This window comes from Empidonax traillii, unplaced genomic scaffold, assembly GCF_003031625.1.
Source record: "Empidonax traillii isolate 1590-97213 ecotype Southwest subspecies unplaced genomic scaffold, ASM303162v1 scaffold371:size713392, whole genome shotgun sequence".
Classification (NCBI taxonomy): Eukaryota; Metazoa; Chordata; class Aves; order Passeriformes; family Tyrannidae; genus Empidonax; species Empidonax traillii.
This window is the reverse complement of record NW_020955564.1, coordinates 221681-245045: the sequence shown is the minus strand read 5'-3', so window position 1 is coordinate 245045 and position 23365 is coordinate 221681. Positions and strand designations below refer to the sequence as shown.

The window sequence follows — 23365 nt, the reverse complement described above, 5'->3', positions numbered from 1 at the left end:
ATCAATTACGTGGCACTGTTTTATTTTTTAGAAGAATACAGAAATCCTTAAACCCTGGATCTCACGTGTTAATCCTCTAGGTGTTTACAAAATGATTAATGTCATGTTCTATCTCCCTGTTCACAAGTATTCTGATCTGTAGCTTGGAAACTCCGCCTTTAAATGGGAGTGCTTTGATTTGCCCTTTGGAGTCTTGCTGACCTCTCCTGTTCTCCTGAGTTCTCAAAGTAAATTGATTAAGACAGTCTCCTTAGAGACTTTGAGTGAATTTCAGTGGCTCTTGCTGGCTTCAGCACATTTCTTCATGTACATAGTGATTTTCTTTAGGATTTGTTTTCATTCTTATCCTAGAAAGCCCGGAAGACTTAAGCCGCCTGTGCACTCTTTTTTTTTTTTTTTTTTTTTTTTTTTTTTTTTTTTTTTTTTTTTTTTTTTTTTTTTTTTTTTTTTTTTTTTTTTTTTTTTTTTTTTTTTTTTTTTTTTTTTTTTTTTTTGGGTAGATCTTAATGGATTTTCATTCTTAATGTAAAGTATCTTCCATTATTTTCTTGTGTCCCTTGTAAAATACAACTCATTATACCCATTTGTCGTTCTGATTGTTACTTACATGCTTTTGCTATTCCATAGTGGTGTTCCTTAAAGTCCTTGTTATTGCATCTTTAACAATCTTGTGATTATTGTTTTGTAAGTAATTAGGATGAAGCTATTTTTCGCCTGTTCCCATCCTATCATTACAGTGGAACACTTTCATACTGTGCCTTTCTAATAGCAAGGGAAAATGTATAAAACCATTAAAATATGTACATGGGATGCAGCACATAAGAGGACATGTCTCAAGGAGCATTGCGTGTAAGATGAAGAAAAATATGCATGTATTCAATAGCAGACAACATTAAAACCATTTCACTATACCTTTATGTACAGAAATCAGATTGTAAGTAAAACCTGTTGTTAAGTATTTATATACTCATCTGTGGACAGTAGCTGGCTTTTAGGTTCTAAACTGTACGTGCTTAATACTGTTAAATCTGTTAATTAATGTCGAACTATTAAAGAACTAGAATAGCAAGACCTCCCAACAGTAAATGTTGGCTGCATTATCATGCCCCAGATTATTATTTCACATACTAATTATGCTTAAGTAAGAGAAAAGTGAATTGCAGCATGTCCAAGTGATCACTGAGTAGGATGGGCTTGGGAAAATGCTTTATTTGCCTTGCATATGACCTTTTAGTTGTTTTTCATATTGTATTCTGTGACTGAGCTGTTCACCTTCTGTGATATGGAAAGAGGTAATCACTCAGGAAAGACCAGAATTATTCAAGGCTCCAGTTGGCCTAAGGAAGAGCATAGTGGGAATTTAATCATTATGAAGAGTCATTAGATGGTCAGTTCTTGTGTGCATAGATTTGGGAAGTCCTGCCTTAAAAACACGTAGGCCAAGTTAAGAAAACGTAATCTGAAGTTACTTTTCTATCTGTACTTTTTTGCCGCACCATTTTATTAAATTTTATTTGAGGATTTGGAAGATGAAAGAAATGTTCTTTTGGTTTCCCTGTAAGTAATGCTTTAGTGAAGTTTTCACAGAATCACATGGGTGTGGGTTGGAAAGGACCTTGAAGTCTCTTCGAGTGCAACCCCTTGTCCCCACACAGGAACATCTTTTACTAGATCAGGCTTTTTACATTTTCCAGTTATTGCAGGATTATGATTGTTTCCTAAAGCAACTCACACCTCTTCTTTCAGTCATCTTACTTTTGGGCCTTGAGTTTTACTGTTTTCACATCATGAAAGTGAGGAATAAATCAAAGTAGCCTAAGCTGGTTTTGACACCCTGTGGAGTTTACATGTACATATCAATGTTAGACAGGTTCAAACAGTTATTTAAACTTCAGAAACTCCTATCAGGACATCATGGTTTAATTTGGTAAAAGCTTCAGTTGGATTGCCTGGAATTAACATGGGACTCATTGAGAAACTACTAGTATTTTTCCTTGTTACAGCCCCTTTTGTCAGAGAAGAACATAAACATTTTGTTCCTATATCTCCTGAACTTTTCTTGCCTCTTTTTTCTTAGGTTCATTCAGGTCTGTAAACAGTACAAGTCACTTGCTGGGAAAGCCAAGCTTCATGTTGTCCACAGAGGATGACTGTCAGAGTGGCCAGGAACTTTCCTCCTGGTGTAGTAGGAAGGTGTTACAAAATTTATCAAGTTTGGACTTTTCTTTTGGAAAACAATCCATGGAAAACATTTTAGCATGTTGGCCACGAGCAAAAGGCTTTTTATGGGGGCTGATCTGACTTTGCCAGTGGTGCATTTGTTTGGAAGCTGCTATTTTTGACCTGTGAGCTTCTGCGTCTTTTGTAAGAGCAGAAAGAGGAAGTGAACAGTGAAATCCCTTTAATAGCATATTTCCTGGTTGAAGTGACTTATCTCTGAGGCCTAGACAGAGGCAACGTCATTTCCTGGATTACTTCTCTTCAGTCTGAACGGCCTGTTTTACTGTGTAGTCTACTGACCCAGCTTCTTAATTGTAGTGAATTTTTGTGTTAAGTAGCATAAACTAGGTCTTTCACTGAAAATGAAAAGCTTTAAGGAAACAACTTTTAACAAAATGCTAATGTGCAGGACAAGTCTTTCATAAACTACCTGTTGATATGAACCTATGAACTTAAAAATTTTGTTTAAAAGCTTTCTTTAAAAAAAACAAACAACACTTGTCTTTGAGGGAGTACGATAATAAGGTTTGATCACAGGGTTAAAAAAAAGTTGACACCCTCTCTGTTCTTTGTGATGATGATACTAATCACTTCTCTTTGACACCACCTGTAGCTGGCTGTCTTCAAGAGTTAGGACACTTCCTAATAGTTAATAATAGTCAGTTGCACTTTCTCAAATCACCATTGATTAATAGTTACTGGTGAAAATTGTTACCAGGAGTCCATGAAAGAGAGGCAGAAAGAGCTAATAAAAAAAATTATCTGCAAATACGGTTCTCAGTTTTTGTAGCCCACAAAAAAACTGTGGAATCAGAATGACACAGGGGAAAAAACACAAAAATTTTTGTTGGGGTTGATAACTTTATTCTTTTCCCTGACATTTTGCAGAAGATGGAAGTCAAGCTCACTATGAATGCATTTCTTGGTCGACCGCAAAATATCTTTGCATGAAAAGCATTAAAATATCAGGTGACCTCACCTCCCTTCTCCTCCAGAATACGAAGAACAGAAGTATGCCTGGCTGATCTGTGTTAGCACAGAGTGCTTTTACATCTTCCTTAAAATGCCTGCCCAGTTGTTAGTGATCATGAGAATATTGTGGCAGTGAAAGAACAATGTCAGAGTTTGGTGGTGTATGTAGGCTGCCAGCTGATTGGAATTGATACTTTACTGAGCTAGGTAAAATCCTAAAAGGTGGCCCAGCTGTTCTCCATTGGGGCCTTCAGCATGGTCCTTCTCTACATTTTGCAAAGTGAGGACCCGTATTTCTTCTGACACACTGTGCTGCAGAATGAGGTATCCTTTTTGGAAGGTGATGTTTGGTAAATAAAGAGTAGTGCAGATTCTGTTGTTTTGCAGGAAATCACCTGAAGTCAGCACTTTCCATTGGATTTGTCCGGGTTATTGGGCAGTACCTGTGTAATTCAGGAAGTGATTAATCCATAAGTATTTAAAAACTTTGTTACTTTGATTTGGTTTTATTTTATCTTCTGTAAAAATGTTGTCAAAATTAAGAATAGGTAGTAAGTCTTCTCTCCCTCTGAAAGATGAGCATGATGTACTGGTGCATCACTCCTTTATCCTTAATGAATCCTGCAGGAACATTTATGATCTAGCTGAAGTAATCCTGTAAATATTGTTATTAAAGCAACTACTGTGCCTTCTCTACTGACTTCCCTTTTTGTTTATTAACACTGTTTTATGTTTCTGTTAGGAAGTTCTAAAACTTGATGTGTAAGACCTTCAGAACAGTTTGTGTTACATAGATTCAGGAGTAAAATTCCACCTTTTCTCTGAGCAGTAGTGGAAATATTATAGGTGTTATATCACAGAATATTTGCGGTTGGCAAGAATTTCTTGAGATCATCTAGTCCAACACCCGTGCTCATAGCATAGTCAGCCAGAGTAGGTTGCCCAAGAGCAGGTCCAGTCAGGTTTAGAGTATCTCGACTGGTGAGGACTCCACAGTCTCTCTGGGCAATTTGTTCCAGTACTTGATCACTGGAAAAGAAGTTGTGGTTTTCAGATAGAATTTCCTATGTTCTACCTTGTATTCATTGTGTCTTGTCCCATCAGTGAGCCCTGCCTTTTCTTCAGTCCCTCCCATCAGGTACTGATACACAACTGATGAGCTCCCCTGCCCTGAGCATCTCAGACATCTCAGGCTGACGAATCTCAACTTTCTGAGCCTTTCCTCTTTTGAGAAATGCTCCAGTGCTTTAATCTTCATGGCCCATTGCCGGACTTGTTCCAGTAAATCCTTGCCTTTTCTTGATTTGTAGAGCCCAGGGTTGGATGCTGCATTCCAGGTGTGACCTCATCAGTGCTGAGCAGAGAGGATGGATCAGCTGTTCACTAGGACCCTTTAGGTCCTTCTTTGCAAAGCTGCTCTCCAGCTTCTCAGGCTGCAGCCTATACCTGGTGCCTGGGTTATTCCTTCCCTAAAAGCAGGACTTGGCTTTTCCCCTTACTGACCTTTGTGTTAATCTTCTCTGTCCAAGGGTGCACAGCCGGTGACTGGCCTCCAACTGCACTTTGTGCCACTGATCACACTCTTCTGGGCATAGTCTTTCAGACAGTTTTTAATCATTTGTCTAACCTGTACTTTGTCAGACATTTCCCAAGGCACTTCTATTTGTCAGGAGGTAAAAAGTAAATAAAGAAATAAAATCTCTTAGTTTTGAGAATGTCTTAACCATTAATGTATTTTGTGGTGCGGAGTGACGTATCCACAGGGGTAGTCTTATTTGTGTATGTGCGCATTTAGGACAAAGTGGCATTCAAAAGGTATTTAATAATCTTAGGCCTCGCCTTTGACTCTATCCGGGTAGATATGGTTTTAGAATGAGTATAATAATTTTAGTCATGTTTTCAGTAAATGATACCTTCCCAGATATATTAAGAAAAAAGTATGAAATCAGCAGATTGTTAGCTATAGCCTCAGTTATTAAGAAGACTGAAAAGCTTTCTAGTTCTGTTGGCTGCCTGTAATAAACATAATGTGGTCTTTGACTTAAATCTCTGTGATGCCCTATCAAGGTTCAAAAACCTGAAGAAACAGTCTCAGAATTTTGTTCTTAGAGTAGTGAATAAAACTGTCAGTTCATGCTGAACACTGGATTTGCTGAAAATGAATGGTGTCTCTGGCTCCTCTTATTATCTGAAACTAATTTTTAATTTTATTTGTCCCTGTGTAACTGGAAAAGTCTTTGTATTTTAAAAAGTAATTTTTTTAAGTTTTCCCGAGTTGCAGAAAGGTGGAATTGAGCTAAGTCTTGTAACAGGCATTTAAAATACTATTTTTAGTTTAGCTTTGGTGATCTCATCCCTTGCCATTTTGAGAGGTCTCAATTGTTTTCTGCTGAGGCACTGATAATGGGTAGCAGAATGGTATGTAGAGTTCTGGCTTGCTTTTTTTTGAGTCACTTGGAAAAAGTAATCTAGTCTTGTGAGCCTGAATTATGTGGTGAATTTTCTTTTTAAGTTTAGGTCACGTCTTGCTTCCAAGAAAAATGTGCAGTTGTTTTTTGAATATCCAGAACGAGAAGGTAGAGAGACTGTGATCAGAGCAATAATATGGATAATACAAACATTTGCAAATGTTTTTTTGCAAGAAATGTGTAACAAAAATAGGGAAAATGGATTAACTGAACTCAGTATCTTAAATCAGTGTTTAATGAGTAAGATTACTTACTGATTAAGATTAAAACTACTACTCCAGTTTAAGTCCCAGTGCCACTAATCAGTGGTAATATAGCTGTACTGTTTATAGAACTTGGAGCCAGTCAGTGTGTGTTAGCTCCTCTGCTGGTTTATAAACATACTTGAGAACTTGTTTGATTTGCCAACTAGGAATGCAATGCATGCTTGAATAATATATAATCAGTGTAGTAGTTTTAGTGAAGTTGTTAATTAAGGTTTTAGAACTCAATTAACTTTTTTTTTTTTTTTTTTTTTCAGGATGGCTTGAATTCTTTGGTCCTTGATCTGGATTATCCAGCACTGAGGAAGAACAAGAACATTGATAATTTCTTAAATAGATGTAAGTTGCAAGTAGTCCTTGAACAATGACATAGCTGTGATCTCAGTCATAGGAAGCTGAGTCGTCAGAAATGCTTTACTGGTGGTCATTGTACTGATTTTTATAACTCTGACCTTCTATATTGAGAAAGCTTTGGAGGACCATTTGTTACAGAGAGAAGTTTCGTTTTGGGGAGTCATTATATTACTGAAAATATGTTGAAAAATACAAGCTGTAGATTTTTGTTCTCCTAAATACAGTTAGAAAAATCCTTTTGTTATTTTTTTTATCTTACGTATGTGTAGCTATATAGTTTGCTAAGCATATCCAAGTTATTCTCCAGGAATTCGTTACACAAAATGTCAACATTGTTTATATAGTCATACTTAATCTAACCCTCAGCCTTCTGTGGGTTTTTTAAACTAAATTGTTGTACCTTAAAATATCTTGGTGCATTTTTGCACCTTGGCGTAGATGTCTGTGATTCCCCCCAAATTAATTGTAGACAGGATCTTGCAGTTCGATGAGCAAATGGAAACGGAAGACTGTTACATCAGAGTAGCTGTATTTTGTCTTTTCAAAGTGATCTCTATTCGTGTATATAAGCAGAATTTTTTTCTTGTAAGAATAGTGGACTATTTGTTTTAAAATGTAAGTTGCAGTGACTAAGCCTTCTTGGAACAACTATGCTTTGTGGGAGCTTATTGAGAGGTCCATATTTCTTTAAAAAACTTTTTCTATTGCATACGTTAAGGTTACTGCAGATGCAGTCTTATCAGCAACTCCTTTTTAGATTCTTTACTGGTAAGAGCTGTATTTCTGCTCTCTGTTGTCCTGGGACTCCTTGAAATATCCGCTCATGCTCCTCAGTTAAATGGTGGCTGGTGTAGTAATTTGTGGTGAGTTCTTTTGTTTGGAATTCAGTGCTTCTCTGTGAGGTTTGGCAGAGCCCTGTATATGGACAGTAAAGTCTCGCTTGGAGAAATCACTTAAAATACAGTAAATAAGAAACAGGAGATTAGGAAGTAGAGGCATACCTTGGGATTGTTCTCAGTTTGAGTTCAAAGAAATTCAAGCTGATATTTGTGAAAGAAAGGGCTTGAAACAGTATTTTAAGTATCTTTGTTACCTGCGACTAAGCAATGGCAGAAACATGAAAATATGCTTTCCTTCACAATTTTATTACTACCTTTTTTTGTTAAATCAGCTGACAGTATACAGTTGAAATAGCCATATGCTAATTAAAAAAATTCTGAAACATGTTACAAAAAAATTCATAGTAGTTAATAAAGAGTTTTCAAAGCTGTAGTTCATCCTTACCTATTGAACTTCAAAATAAAAAAGCATGTAAGACCTGACTATTTTGGCTCATACATCATGTCAGTGCATCTCTTGAAAGAGTCACCCATGTAACTTCTCTACTGTTTCTGTACTGCCTGGGAGAGAATGAAAAATAGTGCTCCATATCTTCTGTGATTTACACTGAAAAAAAAAATAATTATGAAATGAGGATCTGGTAAACATTTGAGGCTGGTAATCTATTGGCATGGCAATGGAAAGAATCAGTCCTGCCATAGTGACATCTTCCAAAGTCCTTTCCAACACAGGTGTTTGTGTGGTTTGTTATGTACCAGACTGCGGAACTGAGCAGAATTAAAGCAAAGAGTGGGGTGGTTTGTTTTTTCTTTTTGTTAAAACTAGTCAGGCAAAAGAAAAGGGGACGAGTTTCTGATTTTCATTTCACTTCACTGATACTTCGCCAGCACAAAACAAGCCACTGGGGTGTAGGAAAAAACAAGGCAACAACTGGGTTCTTATTGAGATTGCTGTTTTATGCCATTTGAAGTTGCTGAACCCATAGCTCATGTCTTCCTGGAAACTGTTCTGAGGGTAGCAAGGATCAGAGTGCTTGCTGAAGCCTCTCGCTACCTTGGGCTTGGAAGAAGAATTGGGAATTGCTTTAAGAATTTATGGAACTGTAAGTTGTTGCTCTCTTAGGTTAGGGAACAGTGAGTTCTTGTCGCTTGTGATTTTTCTCAGCATCTGAAGAACTGTAGCAAATGCCTAGATGAGAACTGCTGTCAAAAGGTTCTGACAGACTCTGATGAGAACTTTGTGCCAGGGGCCTGGAGCCTTCATCCTTCCTCAAGGCTTCCTGAGGCAACCACAGAGAGATGGCAGGGCCATCCCGTGAGTTAGCAGTGGCGTGCACAGTGAAGCAGCTGAGGCAGAGTCATTGTGATTGTTTTAATCCATATTGCACAAATCTTCAAAAATTGTGGAAAATGCTAAGTAGTCATCACACTTTCGATCAGTTTAATCATTTAACTCTCCCACAATAACACTTGGAGAAAGAATTTTTTTTTCCTACCGTATTCCCAGGGGTTTGTGTACACCCTACTTCCAACCTGCGTCAAGTCATTGCTATTCAGGTTAATGTTTTATTAATAGCTTATTTTAATTTAAAGATGAAATAGTTTGCACCTCAGCTGAGACATTAATTGATGTTCAGCTCAACTTACAGTTTCAAGCTGAAACTCAGATGTTTCAACTCATTTCCCAAAGGCAGTTTATTAATTGTCCATACTATAGGAGTTTGGTGTATCCTGTTTCTGTGACCACTTTGCTGAAGCAGCTTCTTCGCTTGTTTAACATGCAAGAAATTTTTTCATTGCCTGCTTTCCCTTACTATTCTGATTTCTTACCATTTTCGCTAAGGTACTGAACCCAAGTGGAGCCTGTATTATTATAAGAGGCACATTAAGTATCTCATATAATACAGTCCTTCCTTTTCAGTCTTTCACCTTGTTTTAATCAACTCTTGGGATTCTGGTTAAATTTCTGTGTTCTTTTAAAGTATTCATGGAACAGGAAAGCAGAATGCAATATTTAATACCCAAAACAATGAGAGGAATCTCATAGTCCTCTGATAGCAAAAACTAGTTTGTTTATTTTAGAAAAGAAGGGTGAGTTTTCCAGCATGGGCTTGGTGTAACAAATCTTTCTTGATCTTTTCTTTTCCTGTTCTATCATCTAGACCAAGATAATAGGTTGAGTAAATTCTTCCAAGTCACTTTTTCTGTCGTCTGAGATTTGCCAAGTGTTTAATCATGTCTTAGTGGCTTGTGCTTTTTTTGGTGGTCTCCCTTTCAGGTGCTACACTTAGCCTGTTAATTGCTGTAACTTCTGGGAGCACAAAGTTAAATAACTGAAAAACAGATCTAAGCAAAAGTTGAAAATATTTGATCATTTACAATCTTATCATCAGGAATAGAAGGGCACAAGGAATGGATTTTGACTAATCCAAGCATCGGTGCAGGGAGTGGTGCCATCAACAGGCCTGGTGCAATCCAGAAGTCTTGACTCCCTCAATGGGTCAGTAATTTCCTGTGCGTTATCCAGCATCACTCAAGAACTGGAAACCTTTGTTGAAAACAAGTTGCTTTGGCCATTTTCCTTTCCAGGCAGACGCTGCTTACTTGGAAGTTTTATCTGTTAAGGTTAATTTCTTTCCAAATTAACAGTCCTGGTTCCTTCCCTTGCATTTCATTGTGTCACTTGAAGCTGCTGAATCACGTTCCAGCCGTGCAGTCACCCACAGAAGTGCGTTATCTGGTGTGGTGTGAGTGCCTGCCATGGCTGTAGCTCTCTGTGCTCGCTGCTTCCTGCCAGCCACACTGGTGAAACGTCCTATGCCAAGAATACTCTTAGAAATGTAGTGCACTGTAGAACTCGCATCGAATTAAGGAGCTAATTGCTCCTCTGGTTTTCTCTTGGCTTCTCGTAGATCACTCCTTGCCAGGTCTTTGCTGTTGCCTCAGCAGGTTGGGCTCCAGTTCCGTTCTTAATGACATTGTTCTAGTAAGAGTAGGGATGGGAGACGTATCAAATAAACAACTTTCCCAAGCAGAGCGTGGAAGCCATAGTGTTTAAGGCAGAATGTCTCAGATGTATAAACAAGTTATATGTCAGTGTTATTAACCACTTTTCCATTTAGGTACGCGGTAGATACAAAGCAATTCAGTCCTGCCATCCACCTTATTTTCATTAAGGAATCTGTTCTCTGCAAGCCAGAGGGCTGCTGCTTTCTGTTTCCCTGTCTTCTGCTCTTTTTGTCTGTGCAAGTCAAAATACTTCTTGTGCCCACCTCTCTTTTCTCTGGGGAGTGGAAGCACTGCCTTATTTGAAGCTTTGTGCTTTCTTTGTGCTTTCTAGTTTCTGCTGCTTCTGCAAGGTCTCCAATAGCTTCCTGTTCTTCACACACCTTTGACCAGGTATTATGTATGCACACCTAATGACTTCAGTCTTTCTGTTGTGCTTTCTGTTTGGTTTTGGTTGGGTGTGGGATTGCAGCACTTCCTGGCTGTACTTCAGTTTAACTTTAGGCTGGACTTGTGCCTAGGGCAGCAGCTTTTGACTTAACGTGCTCCACAGCAGCACTCACTGACTGACTGCCTGATCTGTGGGGTAAAATTGCACTGTCTTGCATTTTTATTCATCATATATACACAGCCCTGAACTGCTTGATACACGTTGTTTTTTTTTTTTTTTTAAAGAAAATAACCTTCATATGAACTTTTTTTTTTTAAAACTTTAAAAAAGCAGTGGTTAAAAAGGTTTTCTCCTTCTCCCCATCCCCCTTTACTCTCCTAGTCAGGTATTTTTTCTGTTTTCACAAGCATTTGCAACCTTCAGCCACATTCTTGCTGCCAGCTGTCAGTGACTGATCCAAACACTCTGTCCTTTCAGAAAATGAAACTTCATTTGTTTAAAGATGATAGTGCCATTTTTAAACAGTAAATCAAAAGCTGTCTTTAAACATTCTCAGTATCCAGCATTCCTGGTCTTTCCTGTGTTAAAGAAGAAAACTGAGTCATAGTTGATGATATTCTCATGTTTTAGGACTTTTACACAAATGTCACAATATTTTTAAAAGATTCCATTATATTCTGGAACTGGAGAGTCCATCTAATGCCTTCCTTTAAACATGACATTTTCTTCTGCTGGGTTTTGTTCTATTGCAAATTCATGAGGCTGTAAGATAAAAATTGTAGTATCAATGCATACAGATACCAAACTTACCTATGTGAAATCTTCCAAAAATTCAGAACTTTACTAAAAGGCTACTGTTGGAAAGGTCTCCTGCGCCTTGAATTAGATCGTGTTATGTGATACGTGAACTAAATCATATGATCCAGCATGGGTTGCAATTATGACAGGGCTTCAGGGTTAATCTAAGCTTGCCTTCTTGCACCCCAGTTTTTTTGTTTCAGATTAGTTCCATGCATTGATTATCTGTTCCATATCTGTAAAATTTTATGCCAAAATAGACAGTCTATCTACATAACTGACCTTCACAACACTTGCATCCCTAGATGATACTATTTTTAACTAAGATTATTAAATCTTAGTTAAAGGGGTTGAGAGGGGTGACTTCACTGCTCTCTGAAGAGGAGTGAAGTGGAGACAAAGGTCTCCTCTCTGGTATCCAGTGACAGGACGTGTGGGAATGGTACAAAGCTGCACCAGGGGAGGTTTAGACTCGTCATTAGGAAGTATTTCTTTAAGAAGTGGGTGGTCAAACACTGGAACAGGCTTCACAAAGGGATGGTCAATGCCCCAAGCTTGTCAGTGTTTGAGGCATTTGGGCAGATGTCCTTAACAACGTTTATCTGTCCTAAGTGGTCGGGCAGTTGGACTGATGATCACTCTGGGTCCTTCCTACTGACAAGGCTCTACACTATTCTATCCTGTTCTATCTTTTAGCTAAGCAAGTAGGATTTCTCCATTCTCAGCATTTCACAGGGATGATAAAACTGATAACTCCTCTGTTGGTTGCTTCATATATTATTGGGTTTTTCATCGCTTAATCACAGTATTTAATGCTTAAAGAGTTTCACTGGAGCTGTAGTAACTTGGTTTCTAGTTTCTCCGTTCTATTTTGAACACAGAAATATTCCCTTGAGTTTCTGATCAGAAATTGAGCTCTGTAAAACTGCGCACTATTTTTTCAATGCGTTGAAATACCTGCCATCTCATTTCACACATCTGAAAATATTTGTAACATCTTAAAAACATTCGAAAATAAATTCATGTGATTCCTGTCCCTCATGAGATGTGCTTAAACATGAAATTGCATTCTCTCTGCCTTGAATTTTGCTGAAACTCCCTCTCTACTGCTGCTTCCTGTGAATTTACATTTATTATTATTATTTGTCTTGAGCCAGAGCTTCCGATCTGCAGTTAAATAAGCTTCCAAACATAGTCTTCCCTTCTCAATTTGCAACATTAGTTCACATTATTAACAAAATAATAAACTTGGTGTGGGTGAAGCACTGTTGCTGTCCTGTGCTTCCTGTCTAAGCTTTCCTGATTCACACTCTGATTACTTCAGTCTTATTGGTCCACTGAATGTAACAAATTTGTTTACTTTTTGAGGTTTGAATTGCCTCTGTCCTTACAACTTCACTAGCAGACTATTACCTCGCTATTAATGTTAATCTCTCCCCTTCCCTGTCACATCTAATCTTTCCCACAGAAGAAGAAAGACTGAGTTGCGTTTTTGTATTCCACAGGTTAGGAAGGATCACTGGCGGTCAACTGGTCCAACTCTGCTCAGAGTTGAACAGTTCTGATGTTATATTACATCATCCAGGTCCTTGTGCAGTTGAATTTCTGTCAAGGCCAACCATTTATTCATCCCTAAGTTGAACAGTTCAGTTCTTTCAGCTTCCCTGTGAGTACCATGTGAAGCATCTTGGTGGACTTCCATGAAGCTGGGGAATGTTTTGATATTTTTCGTGCACTGAGGACCCCAAAGTTAGGCATAGCATTCCAGATATGGTTTCACAAGAGACAAATAGAGGAGGAAATCTTTTTCCCTTAACCTACTGGCTATGGATTTACCCATTTAGACTTGTACACAGTCACTTCAGAGGCTGGCTGCTTGTTCCTCTTTGCTTGGCTTATCCTCCACCAAGGCTGTCAGGTCCTCTTTCTCAAAGTGCCATCTTATACTGTTGTGTGGTATTGCATCCCAGCTCTAGGACTCTGCTCTTGCTGTTGACGAACTCTGTGAGCTTCCTGTCATCTCATTTACTCATCCAGTCTGCGTTACTCCTAGAAGCCACCCTGCCCTCCAGTGTATCAGCTTTGAACTTAAAAACCACCAACTGTGACTCCAGCAAGTATTCCACTCACCTGGTAACTTCTCAGTGCAACGCATATTGACCTGCTTTGGCAACAAAGGTGCTTTGAGATCTGTGTTGAAAGTCATGCTACTGTATAGGAAAGGATGTGTATACTGCTCTCCCCTTGTGCACCAAGACAGACATCTTGTCATAGAAAGAAATCAGGTTAATCAAACACAGTTTGTCCTTTTTAGATCCTTTCTGGCTGTTTTTATCGTTTCTTGTCCATCAAGTGTTTGGAAGTGGATTCCAGAAGAATTTGCTCCGTGCTTGTTGTAGGCAGTGTGGTCAGGCTGTTGGTCCAGCCTGTAGCTTTCTGAATCCTCCTTGTTGCTGTGGTGGTTTTAATCTTGGCCTTCCCTGGTTACCAGTTTGTAACCAAGGATGGGGCAGTGTTCCCAGTATTCCATACGATTTTTATGTAAATCGAGGTATAAATAAGAAGGAAGGAGAGGCCTTCATTCTCTTCTCTTCTGCCGAAGTTCGGGAACAGTGGGTCCCTGCCTTGGTCTCGCTTATCTAAGGCTGAGGCCTGCAGCATCCACTGGCCTGCCACATGAAGGCTTGGAAAGTGCTGGCCATGTCTGCCAAGCCTGCTTTCTAAGGGACGTGGTGAGATTTGTTTTACTAGTTATTTTACTAGTTCTCGGGTTTGATTACGCTTATCTATTCGATGTCCCTTTTTGTTTCCTTTTGTCCCTTTTTCCCCTTTCCCTATCCCTTCGGGGGGTGTTTGGATTCCCGTTTGCTGTGTACATAACATCTTAACTGTAATATACATAAAATATATTTTTTATATAACTAGCTTGATTTTTTTTCCAGGTTCTTCAATTTGCGTATTTTTTTTTTCATTTACCCTGGGGGAAGAAGGAAGGGGGAAAGGGGGGGGAGGCTGCTACTGGGCTTTGGGCATTTGGCAGGGAGCCAAGTCCGAACCATCACAGTTGCCCTTCTAGAACAAGGACATGGCATCTGCCCCTTTCCAGTAATCAGGAACCTCCCCAGGTTACCATCAAAGGTGATAGAGAACAGTCTGGTAATGGTGTTTACTGGCTTATTCAGCACACTTGGATGCATCCTGTCCCATGACCTGATGTATGTCAAGTTGATTTATTGGTCTTTAACTTCACCTAATGCAATACTTTGCTGCCCCACACTCAACTATTACCTTGGAGGAGCTGGGAGGCCTATGAGCTGAGCTTGAGAGGGAAGTCTGAGGCAAAAAAGTCATTGAGTTTCAATTCCAGCCAAGCTTGGCTTTCCCAATTCTATCTTTGCTTGTCTGAGACGTTCCTGCTGAGTCACTCAATACTCGTATGGGACATCTCTGCTTCCGTGGTCCAAACCTTTGCCTTTTGTGCTTGACTTGAGGCAGAGGTTGCCCATTCAGCTGGACTGGCTCCCCCTGCCATTCCTGTTCAATTTCTAGCTAACTAGAACAGACTGTTCTTGTGCTATGAACATGTCATCTTTGAAGATCAACCCACTCCTCTGCCCTTCATAGCAGCTTTCCACAGGATCCTGCCAGTGAGTTTCCCAATCAAGCTGTAGTCTGTTCTTCTGGAGTCCAAGGTCTGCTATTTTTCTTCCTCATTTCTGTTAGGAGTCTTAAATTCCATCATCTCACAGTTGCTTCAGCTAAGGCTCCCATAGACTTTGTCTTCTGGGGCCAGATCATCCTTGTTTGTGAGTAATAGATCAGAGTGCCTCCCTGATTTGGCTTACTTCTTGCTTGGAACAAAATAAATGTTCTTAATGGTCAGGCATCTCCTGCATTGCTTGTAGCCTGCCAAGCTGCTCTTTGTAAATATGTAGGAATGGTTAAGCTATTTACTAGATGTTCATTATCATTAACTTCCTCAGACTTTGTCATCTTTAATGTCATACTGGATTAACTGTATCTCTGATCCTTTTATCCCCCTGTATTCAGATCTGAGATCCTCTTTCATGCCTTTCTAGGGATCAAATTCCATGGTATTTAACCCTAAAAAGGGTCTCACAATATACACCTCTACTCCTCTCTGAATATAAACATCAACAGCTTTTCATACAATTTCATGCTCTTTCCTGGTAGAGTTCTTGCTCCAGCCACCTGTTTTGCTCTGTTTTGCTTGTGTGCGCGGGGGGGCTTGCCATGCCTAAGAAAGATTACCTCCAGTATTATGGATTCCATTCATTGCTTCCGTTATCTTTTGTCCTTATAATAGGAATAGACTTTAAAAATGCATTTAACCAGGAATGCATTCATAGCATGCTTCATTTGCAAAATTAAAGAGTCTAGGACCTTGTGTGTTTTTAGAATTTGTCAGAGATCAGAATTTCATTGGTTTCCCTTATGGATTCTCACAACTGCCAACAAGACACATACTGACAGTCAGAGCTTATCTGCAGAATGTTGTACCAGAGAATACCTGAACAGATCATACTACACATCATTTTAAGAAGTGTAGTGAACACCAAAAAGCACTTTGAGATGGCCAGCTGTTACATACACATACGTAAACTTGAATCAATGTGTTGTATGGAATGAACAAGTGGATCTGAAGTCATATCATTGCATGATCTATAATTGTACATGAAGGTTATATTCCTCACCATTTGAGTGCTGTTTGAGAACCCTCCAGATGTGTGTAGGAGCAGGTTGCAGCTGCAGTGGTTTTGTGTGTACCAAGTCCTCTACCTCTGCACAACAGAGAGGCATCTCTGCCTCTCTTCATTGCCAGAGTCTTCTTGTGAGCTTATGATTGATTATTAGAGGTGTGAAATGAGAATCAGCAAAGTCCAAAAGACATTTCAGTTGTTACAGCTAAAGGTAGAGGGTTAATGGTTTCCAAAGAATAATGAAAAGGGATATTAACAGTGACTGCAGATTTCAAGAATATTCAAGAAAGCTCTAAACATTTAAATGAATATAGCTTATTTTTATTCTAAATGAAAAATTATAGAGAAAATTCTTGTATTCTGTTAATGCATGCATTATCACAACTTTTATTTGATTTTAGATGAGAAGATTGTGGAAAAAATCCGAGCTTTACAAATGAAAGCTGAAGACTATGATGTTGTAAAGGTGATTGGAAGAGGGGCTTTTGGAGAAGTGCAGCTGGTAAGAATGTAATAATTAAATGTTTAGAGTGATTTCCTGTTCTAGCCAAAACCTTCTTGAATTCTCCATGCTTTAAAAATGTACTCTTAAAAAGAATAAGTGTTATTTCCATTGTGTCATTGAGGTTGTTTCTGTGCATAGTAGACAGTACATCTGAGTTTAAAATGTGATGGATTAGAAGGGAAGGACTCGGGAAACTTTTATCCTTTGATCAATATCAAAAAGGCAGTTCATGGCAATTCTAAATTTTTTTAGCCACAAGCTTCACTGTGTAATAATACCTGAAACCTTCCTATAAAACAGCAAGTATATAGTGTGACAAAAGAATTTTGTTTTGCTCTTTTGATTGGGATGCTTGCATTTGTATTTAACTGACATGACTCAGGATTTTTAAAAGTTTCAATTCTTAACATCGTCCCCTCAACATTGTATGCTATATAATATCTAAAGTAAGAATGGGATTACTATGTAAATTTTTATTGTAGAGAAATTCTATTTAAAAAAAAGGCACTCTACAAAAAAAACCTTGGTGTATCACACATAGTCTGATTTTTATTTAATTTTGATTTTTCCGAGACTTTCAAGTCCTAATGTGTGATAAGTGACAAAAATGTGAACATAAGATGTATTGATATGTCAGTTTTGAAAAAAGCTTGGATGTAAGCACCAAATAAAATCTGAAGAACAAACACTAGAGACAAGTTATCATGAGCTGACTGTGCACCAGCTCATGCAGGATACTTTTCTCTGTAAGCATTTTTAGTGGAAGAGAGATGTGGAGCAAGTCAATGGAAAGGGGAGCAACTAATTTGCAGCAATTGAAGCTTATCTTGTTACCACAAGGTAACAAAAATTACCCTTTTGCTTTTTGACAGGGAACTGACGTTGTACTGTGGTGTGCTAATTTTGCACTAGGTAGCTGTAAAAATAATATTGTCTTGTAACAGACAAGCATTTTGAAAAATACAAAGATCTGTTGGGGTTTTGTTGAGGCATGTGGTTAGATCTAAGCTGTGAAGTGCTTATAGAAGGTACACAGTGTAATACATTTATGATCCATTTATAAAATTCTTTGTATTTTCCATATTGTTGGTGAAATTCATTGGAACCGGGGAAGAAAACCTAAAATTAGCCTAAAACTGTGACTAGCCTAAAACTATTTGCGTGACTAATGGGTAATTTGCAAATATAGATGTGATTAATGCGGCAGATAGCAACATTCAATGTGTAATTTTTATTCATTTGTGTTATTTTTGAGACACCTTCATCCAAGTCTGGCAACATGAGAATGTAGCACCCTCTTACCTATTTTTTTGGGCATCACAGGGTCATTTGCACTTTGTTTTTATCCAGAAGAATGTATGAAGTCTGCAGAGGAGTATTTCCAAAAATCCCCATTTTCTAACAAGACTTAATATATATATGTATATATATCTTTGTATGGTTTTATATCCTTGCTGTCAAGAAATCAAAACCAAAACCAGAACCTTCCGCAGAACCTTACCTATGCGTGAAAGAGCTGCTGCAGGGAGCTTTGTAAGAAAGCAGACTATTCCTCGTCTTTTCACTGACAGACACATCAAATGTTTGTTTTAAAGTCCTTGATTAGATATTTTTGTCTTTATATATATCCACTTGTAGCAGCAAATAAAGACTCTCCTTTTTCATGCGCTTGCATGTGAAGTCAGTGAATAGTCCATTTGTTTAGTGGGGGTGAGATGAAAAAGAGAAGATCCAGTAACAGAAGTTGTGCCTTTTTTGAGTGTCACATATTTGCTGGAAGGATCCAAGGGTATTGTATTTTTGATGTGCTTCAAAAATGAATATACATTGTTTTCATATATGTGTTTCTAAAGAACAGAAGGGCTTTTCTAAATAATTTTAATTTCTTTTTATCATTTCATATCAAATAGAAATTCTTGATTTGTTCTGGAAACTTTTTCTTAATTCACCATGTCGTGCACAATTTAGATTTTGAAGAAGAGATGATTTTTAGTGTCCATGCTGTAGTTAGGCAGTTTGAGGGATCTGAAGACAAACTATTTTTCATTTGTCTGACCATGAAAATGGCAAAATGCTTGATAACCTGGTTAAATAATAATGTTTTTTGGGTTTTGTTGTTGTTATGTTGGGGTTTTTTTATTCCTTAATAAGCCCTTCAAAAAAGAAGGAATGCTTGGTACTGGAGGGGAACTTGTGTATATTCTGTACTCTGTGTCAATTTAAGAGAACACAGTTTTTCTGTAATGTAGAAATATAAGTTGAAATCATAATGTTATGCAGTGTTACAGCTAAAAAGCAGTCGGCTAATAAATACAATTGCAGATCTGAACTAATATTAGCGGGTGATGTGGACAGACATACCTAGATTTTTTGCCTCACAAGGTATGATACAAGTTTAAACTATTGAGCTAAGCTATATCTATTTCTACTTCACTCAAAATGTTAACACCACTGTTGCAGATGATGGATTTGCAGTAAGCAAAATATTTTGCAATACTTTCTGTGATCAAAATAGAAATTTGCTTCAGTGGGGACTCAATGCAGAAAGAACCATAAATAAAACATGATTAACTATGTGAGTTAATGAATGTTTTGTTATCAGTGTGTGCTGTTGTGCTTAGGTATTTGTAGCACAAATATTTATTATATGTTTCTAATGATTATATTAGTATGCTTATTTTTTGGCTTGTAATATTTACAGCATAAAATAGGCAGCTATGACCTTTGCCATTTAATTTTATTTTCCCTGTGTCTTCTGCAACACTATAGCATTTTCTTGTTGAAGTGGTGTGGAATGATCAGCTTTCCAGAGTCTTTCAAAAAAGGAAAACACATTCTCTACTGTTGTGTCTTACGGTTAGATAGTATTCAAAAAGCCTCACTTTTCTCCCTTCCTCTCCCCTCCAAAAAATTAAAAAAATTCAGTCCAGTAAAGAGAGATCATATGATTCTGGTCTGAACATCTGAATTTGGTGGAAAAACAATTTCCTTATAGCTCCAGAAGTATTAAACTCTACACTTGAGCTCTGGTCTCTGGTTTTGCTGGGTCTGTAGTGATGGGGAAAGCTAAGAAAATAATTGCCAGCTGCCAGACCACTTCTTCTTTTATGCAGTGCCGTGAATAAAAGTGACTGGTGTTTGGGCAGACAGAAAAACTGAATTATGGTGTTTAATATGTTACTTGTGGTTTATGCAGAAACAGTAATTTATGAAAGCACATCCTGAGTACCTCTTGTTTATTTTCACTTGAGGAAAAATCCTCTTGATTTGAAATTGAAACTTATCCTCATTTCCTTCTCCCAGGTCTAACCATGAAGGACTGTAATGCTGCAGTGACACAGCAGACTGACCTGGTCATGTACTGGAAGAGAAAACTAAAGCAAAGCTGTGTTTGGGTGCTAAAGGGTGGTCTGGGTGTCAGTCTTTACTGTGTAATTTCTTAGTGTTGGAAACCAGCAGTTGTCATGGCCTGTGTAAACAGGTGCTGGTTTGCTTTTTTCCATTAAGTGCTTTGTTTATTAGGTTTAGTTCCACATCCAATGCTGATGTGCAACTCTGTAGTAAAGCAGATAAAGTCATTATTTATTACCTGAAAATTTGTCAGGATATGAGCTTCAGTGCCCTCTCTGTAGTCATGTGTTATGGCTCTACTTGTGATTACTTCAAGCCTTGGAGTTCATTTCAAAACTCTACTGTAGGATCTTCATTTTCTTTTAATCACAAAGGAGACAGTACCATCACCAATGCTGCGTATTCAGTCTGATAACTTCAAATGGATATGTTGTTTTCTTTGCCTACAGATTGTGTTCTGGTGTGGATGATGTAGAAATTATGGATGCATTTTCTGTGTTCTCCTTTACTGAAAGTCTTAGATTGTTGAAGCACAGTAAAGTGAAATTCTTTTTTCTTAATGCATTTTCATGAGTTAAACGAGGCCATGTTACTCAGTGCTAATGGCATGAAGGGATTTTCCTACCTATTTTGAGAGTTACTGTGGTGAGCTGCAGTTTAAATTTGGCAGGTCCTTTTAACAGTTGGAATAAATTGAAACATCATGACAGTTTAATACATGAATAATCTGCTGTATGAGCCAATATCTGTATGTACAAATATAGCTCTGGGTGAAGAGTACAGTGACTAGCAGCTAAAAAGGCTGTCTCCAGGGGCCGTGGTGGCGATAGAACCAGTAATATCAGCGGTAGGTCTGTTCCCCTGCAAGGTGTGCCAAGACACACTCGGTCTCTGGGTGTGCCATACCAGTTATTGCTTTGGTTCCTTGATTTTGGTACAGAGAAAGAACCTATCTTGAAATTTTCTCAAGAAGTAATTTAGCCAACTAATAACCTATTGGCACTACTTTAGAGAGGTGCACAGGCTGTGCTTTTGGATCTCCCCACCCGTTTACTTTGCCTCTCCCTTGCATGAGCTTGTGAGCTTGTTTCAGGCTCAGCTAACTTTTGACAATTTTTTTCCCAAAGTAGTGGGAGACAGGTGTTCTTTTAAATAAAGGCATCTACACTAACTACACCTATGCAAGAATGCACACCAATTTTAGGAACTGTAAACTACTAAATACGTTGCAGAGCTTTACGTGAACTTTCACAGAAAACGCGTCTTCAATTAAACAGAATCTTTGTGTGGTTTCTGGTCTTTGTGTTTCTTCTGGTTTTGGGCAGGATTACAAGAGCTCTACATTGTGGAGTATAGTTTGTGGTGTACCACCAAATCTTTATAAATAATCCCATGTGGGATTAGTAAATGGGAAGGAGTTAATTTTCAAAATCCTTTTTTTAGGACACCCTCCCTACCTGACTAATTGTTAATGTCTTAAAATATGCTTATAGCGTTGTTAATGAAGGTAGATTTACTGTTTCTGTTCTGGTGTTAGGCTGGAGGTTTTTTGGTTTAACTATACAGAAGGTTGTTTATTAGTTTTAAACTATACAAGATACTAATAATAAAAACTCTGCACCTGTATCTTGAAAGCAAAAAGCCCCAATTTAAAGTAAGTTCTTAAATAATCCTGTTTCTGTTCATGTTCTCACTCTTTCCAAGATTACTCCCTTCACTGATACTTCTGTTCTTTCAGCAATATTGATCTCTACTGCTCCTCTGCAGCAGGAGACTCCCAGATTTGTAGACCAAATAGGTGCTTCTCTGAAGCTTTGCACTGCAGACATAGTGGACCTGAAACATTTACAGCTGTTCAGAAAAACCCTCTGTTCTTTCAAGTAGCATAATTAAACTAGTGCAAAACTAAGAGGTCGGGAGATCTGCTTTATTTTACTAAATGTGAGAGTTTTAAATGCACCAGAAAATCATAACTTCTGTTTCTGGTGCATTTCACAAATTTCACAAATTGATTTCAGAAATTAGTGCACTGAATTTTTTATTTTAACAGGAAGAAAATATGCAAAACATTAAGGTGCAGTTAATTTGTTTTTTCTGCTGACTTAGACATTTTACAGCAGAATACTTCTCACACTGATTTCTGTAAGGAACACTCAAGAATGATAAAAACCTGATCCTTTAGTAGTTGTTTCATAAAGCAGTATAAGTCTCATGTTTAATTAGCAGAGCAATGACTGCAGTGTGTAATTTAAGGATTTGGTTTCATGTTTGCATTCAGATGAAGTTTTCAAAAATATTTTCATGTTTTTTCATAGAAGTTTTAATTCCAGTTTTTTAGTAAGGTTTGTGTTACTAATTTTGCACCATTCAAGGTGAATTTAAGAAATATTTAGTAAAAGAAAGAAATAGGAGCAATCTTTACCAGGTGCAAAATAAAAATTGGCAGAGGCTGAAGCAGACTGCTTGTAGAACTTCTAACATGAATGAATTCAATGGCTAGATAGTGTTCAGAATAAGAAAATAAAAGCAGAATTGGACTTTATTTCTCCTTGCATGATCGAACTTCTGATGGGGGAATATTTTCTTTTTCTTCTGTAAACAGGTCATTTTATCTTTGTAGCGTTCTGGGTGATTTGAAGTAGGCACCTTCACTCAGAAAATGTTAAGAGCAGTCTAGGCCTTTAAAGAAAGGTGGTACTTTTCTCATTCAGAGTTTTGGGTTGGGCTTTTTTGGAGGTTTTTTTAATTGTCATATACTTGTGTTCCTGCATCTTCAAAGAAACAGGCACCTCCCAAGAGCTCCTGCTCATGGCCCAGTGGCTCCTCTGCTGGATTGCAGTGGTAGCTGCAGACCTTGTCCAGGCTCTGACATATCTTCCTTCACTTGGCATCCTTCTTGTTCCACCCCTGCTATGGGGATTTTTTTGAGCAGCTGTTAAGCTTTTCTTTCCAAGTTTGGAAGTTCTCGAATCCTTACTGTGTAGGAAATTGGATGTATGAAGACCTGGAGGCATCACATCCCAGAAGGCAGTTTGCACGCAGCAGAAGTATATTGTGCTGGTGTTCAGGTTTTTAATGAGGCGTTTGAAAAAAGTTGTTTCTCTTTTTTCTCAACCAACAGGTTCGCCATAAAATGACACAGAAAGTTTATGCAATGAAGCTTCTTAGTAAATTTGAAATGATCAAGAGATCAGATTCAGCCTTTTTCTGGGAAGAAAGAGATATCATGGCCTTCGCCAACAGTCCGTGGGTGGTTCAGGTAAGGAAGATATGTAAGAGTAAAATAATACTAGTAACAACAGCAACAGTAATGATGATATAATAAATATTTCCCAGTCTTGAGCTGTTTTTGAATTTACATCTCAACTCCAATCACAGTTTTCTCTTTAAAAATACATACACCAGTTTCACTGAGTTTTGATTATTTGGCTGTGTTAGAAAGTAGATTAGTTTACATTTTAGTCACCCCAAATGCAT

General features: G+C 38.0%; 1 protein-coding gene across 3 annotated transcripts in view; it reads left to right on the top strand.

The window, feature by feature from the left end:
* ROCK2 (Rho associated coiled-coil containing protein kinase 2) overlaps positions 1-23365 on the top strand; it is a 97417-nt gene that overhangs the window by 33648 nt on the left and 40404 nt on the right. For all 3 annotated transcript variants that reach the window (XM_027892823.1, XM_027892824.1, XM_027892825.1), the window contains exons 2-4: positions 6181-6262; positions 16434-16534; positions 23010-23147. In XM_027892823.1, coding sequence (XP_027748624.1) covers positions 6181-6262; positions 16434-16534; positions 23010-23147 — 321 coding nt within the window. The remainder of the gene's footprint in view (positions 1-6180; positions 6263-16433; positions 16535-23009; positions 23148-23365) is intronic.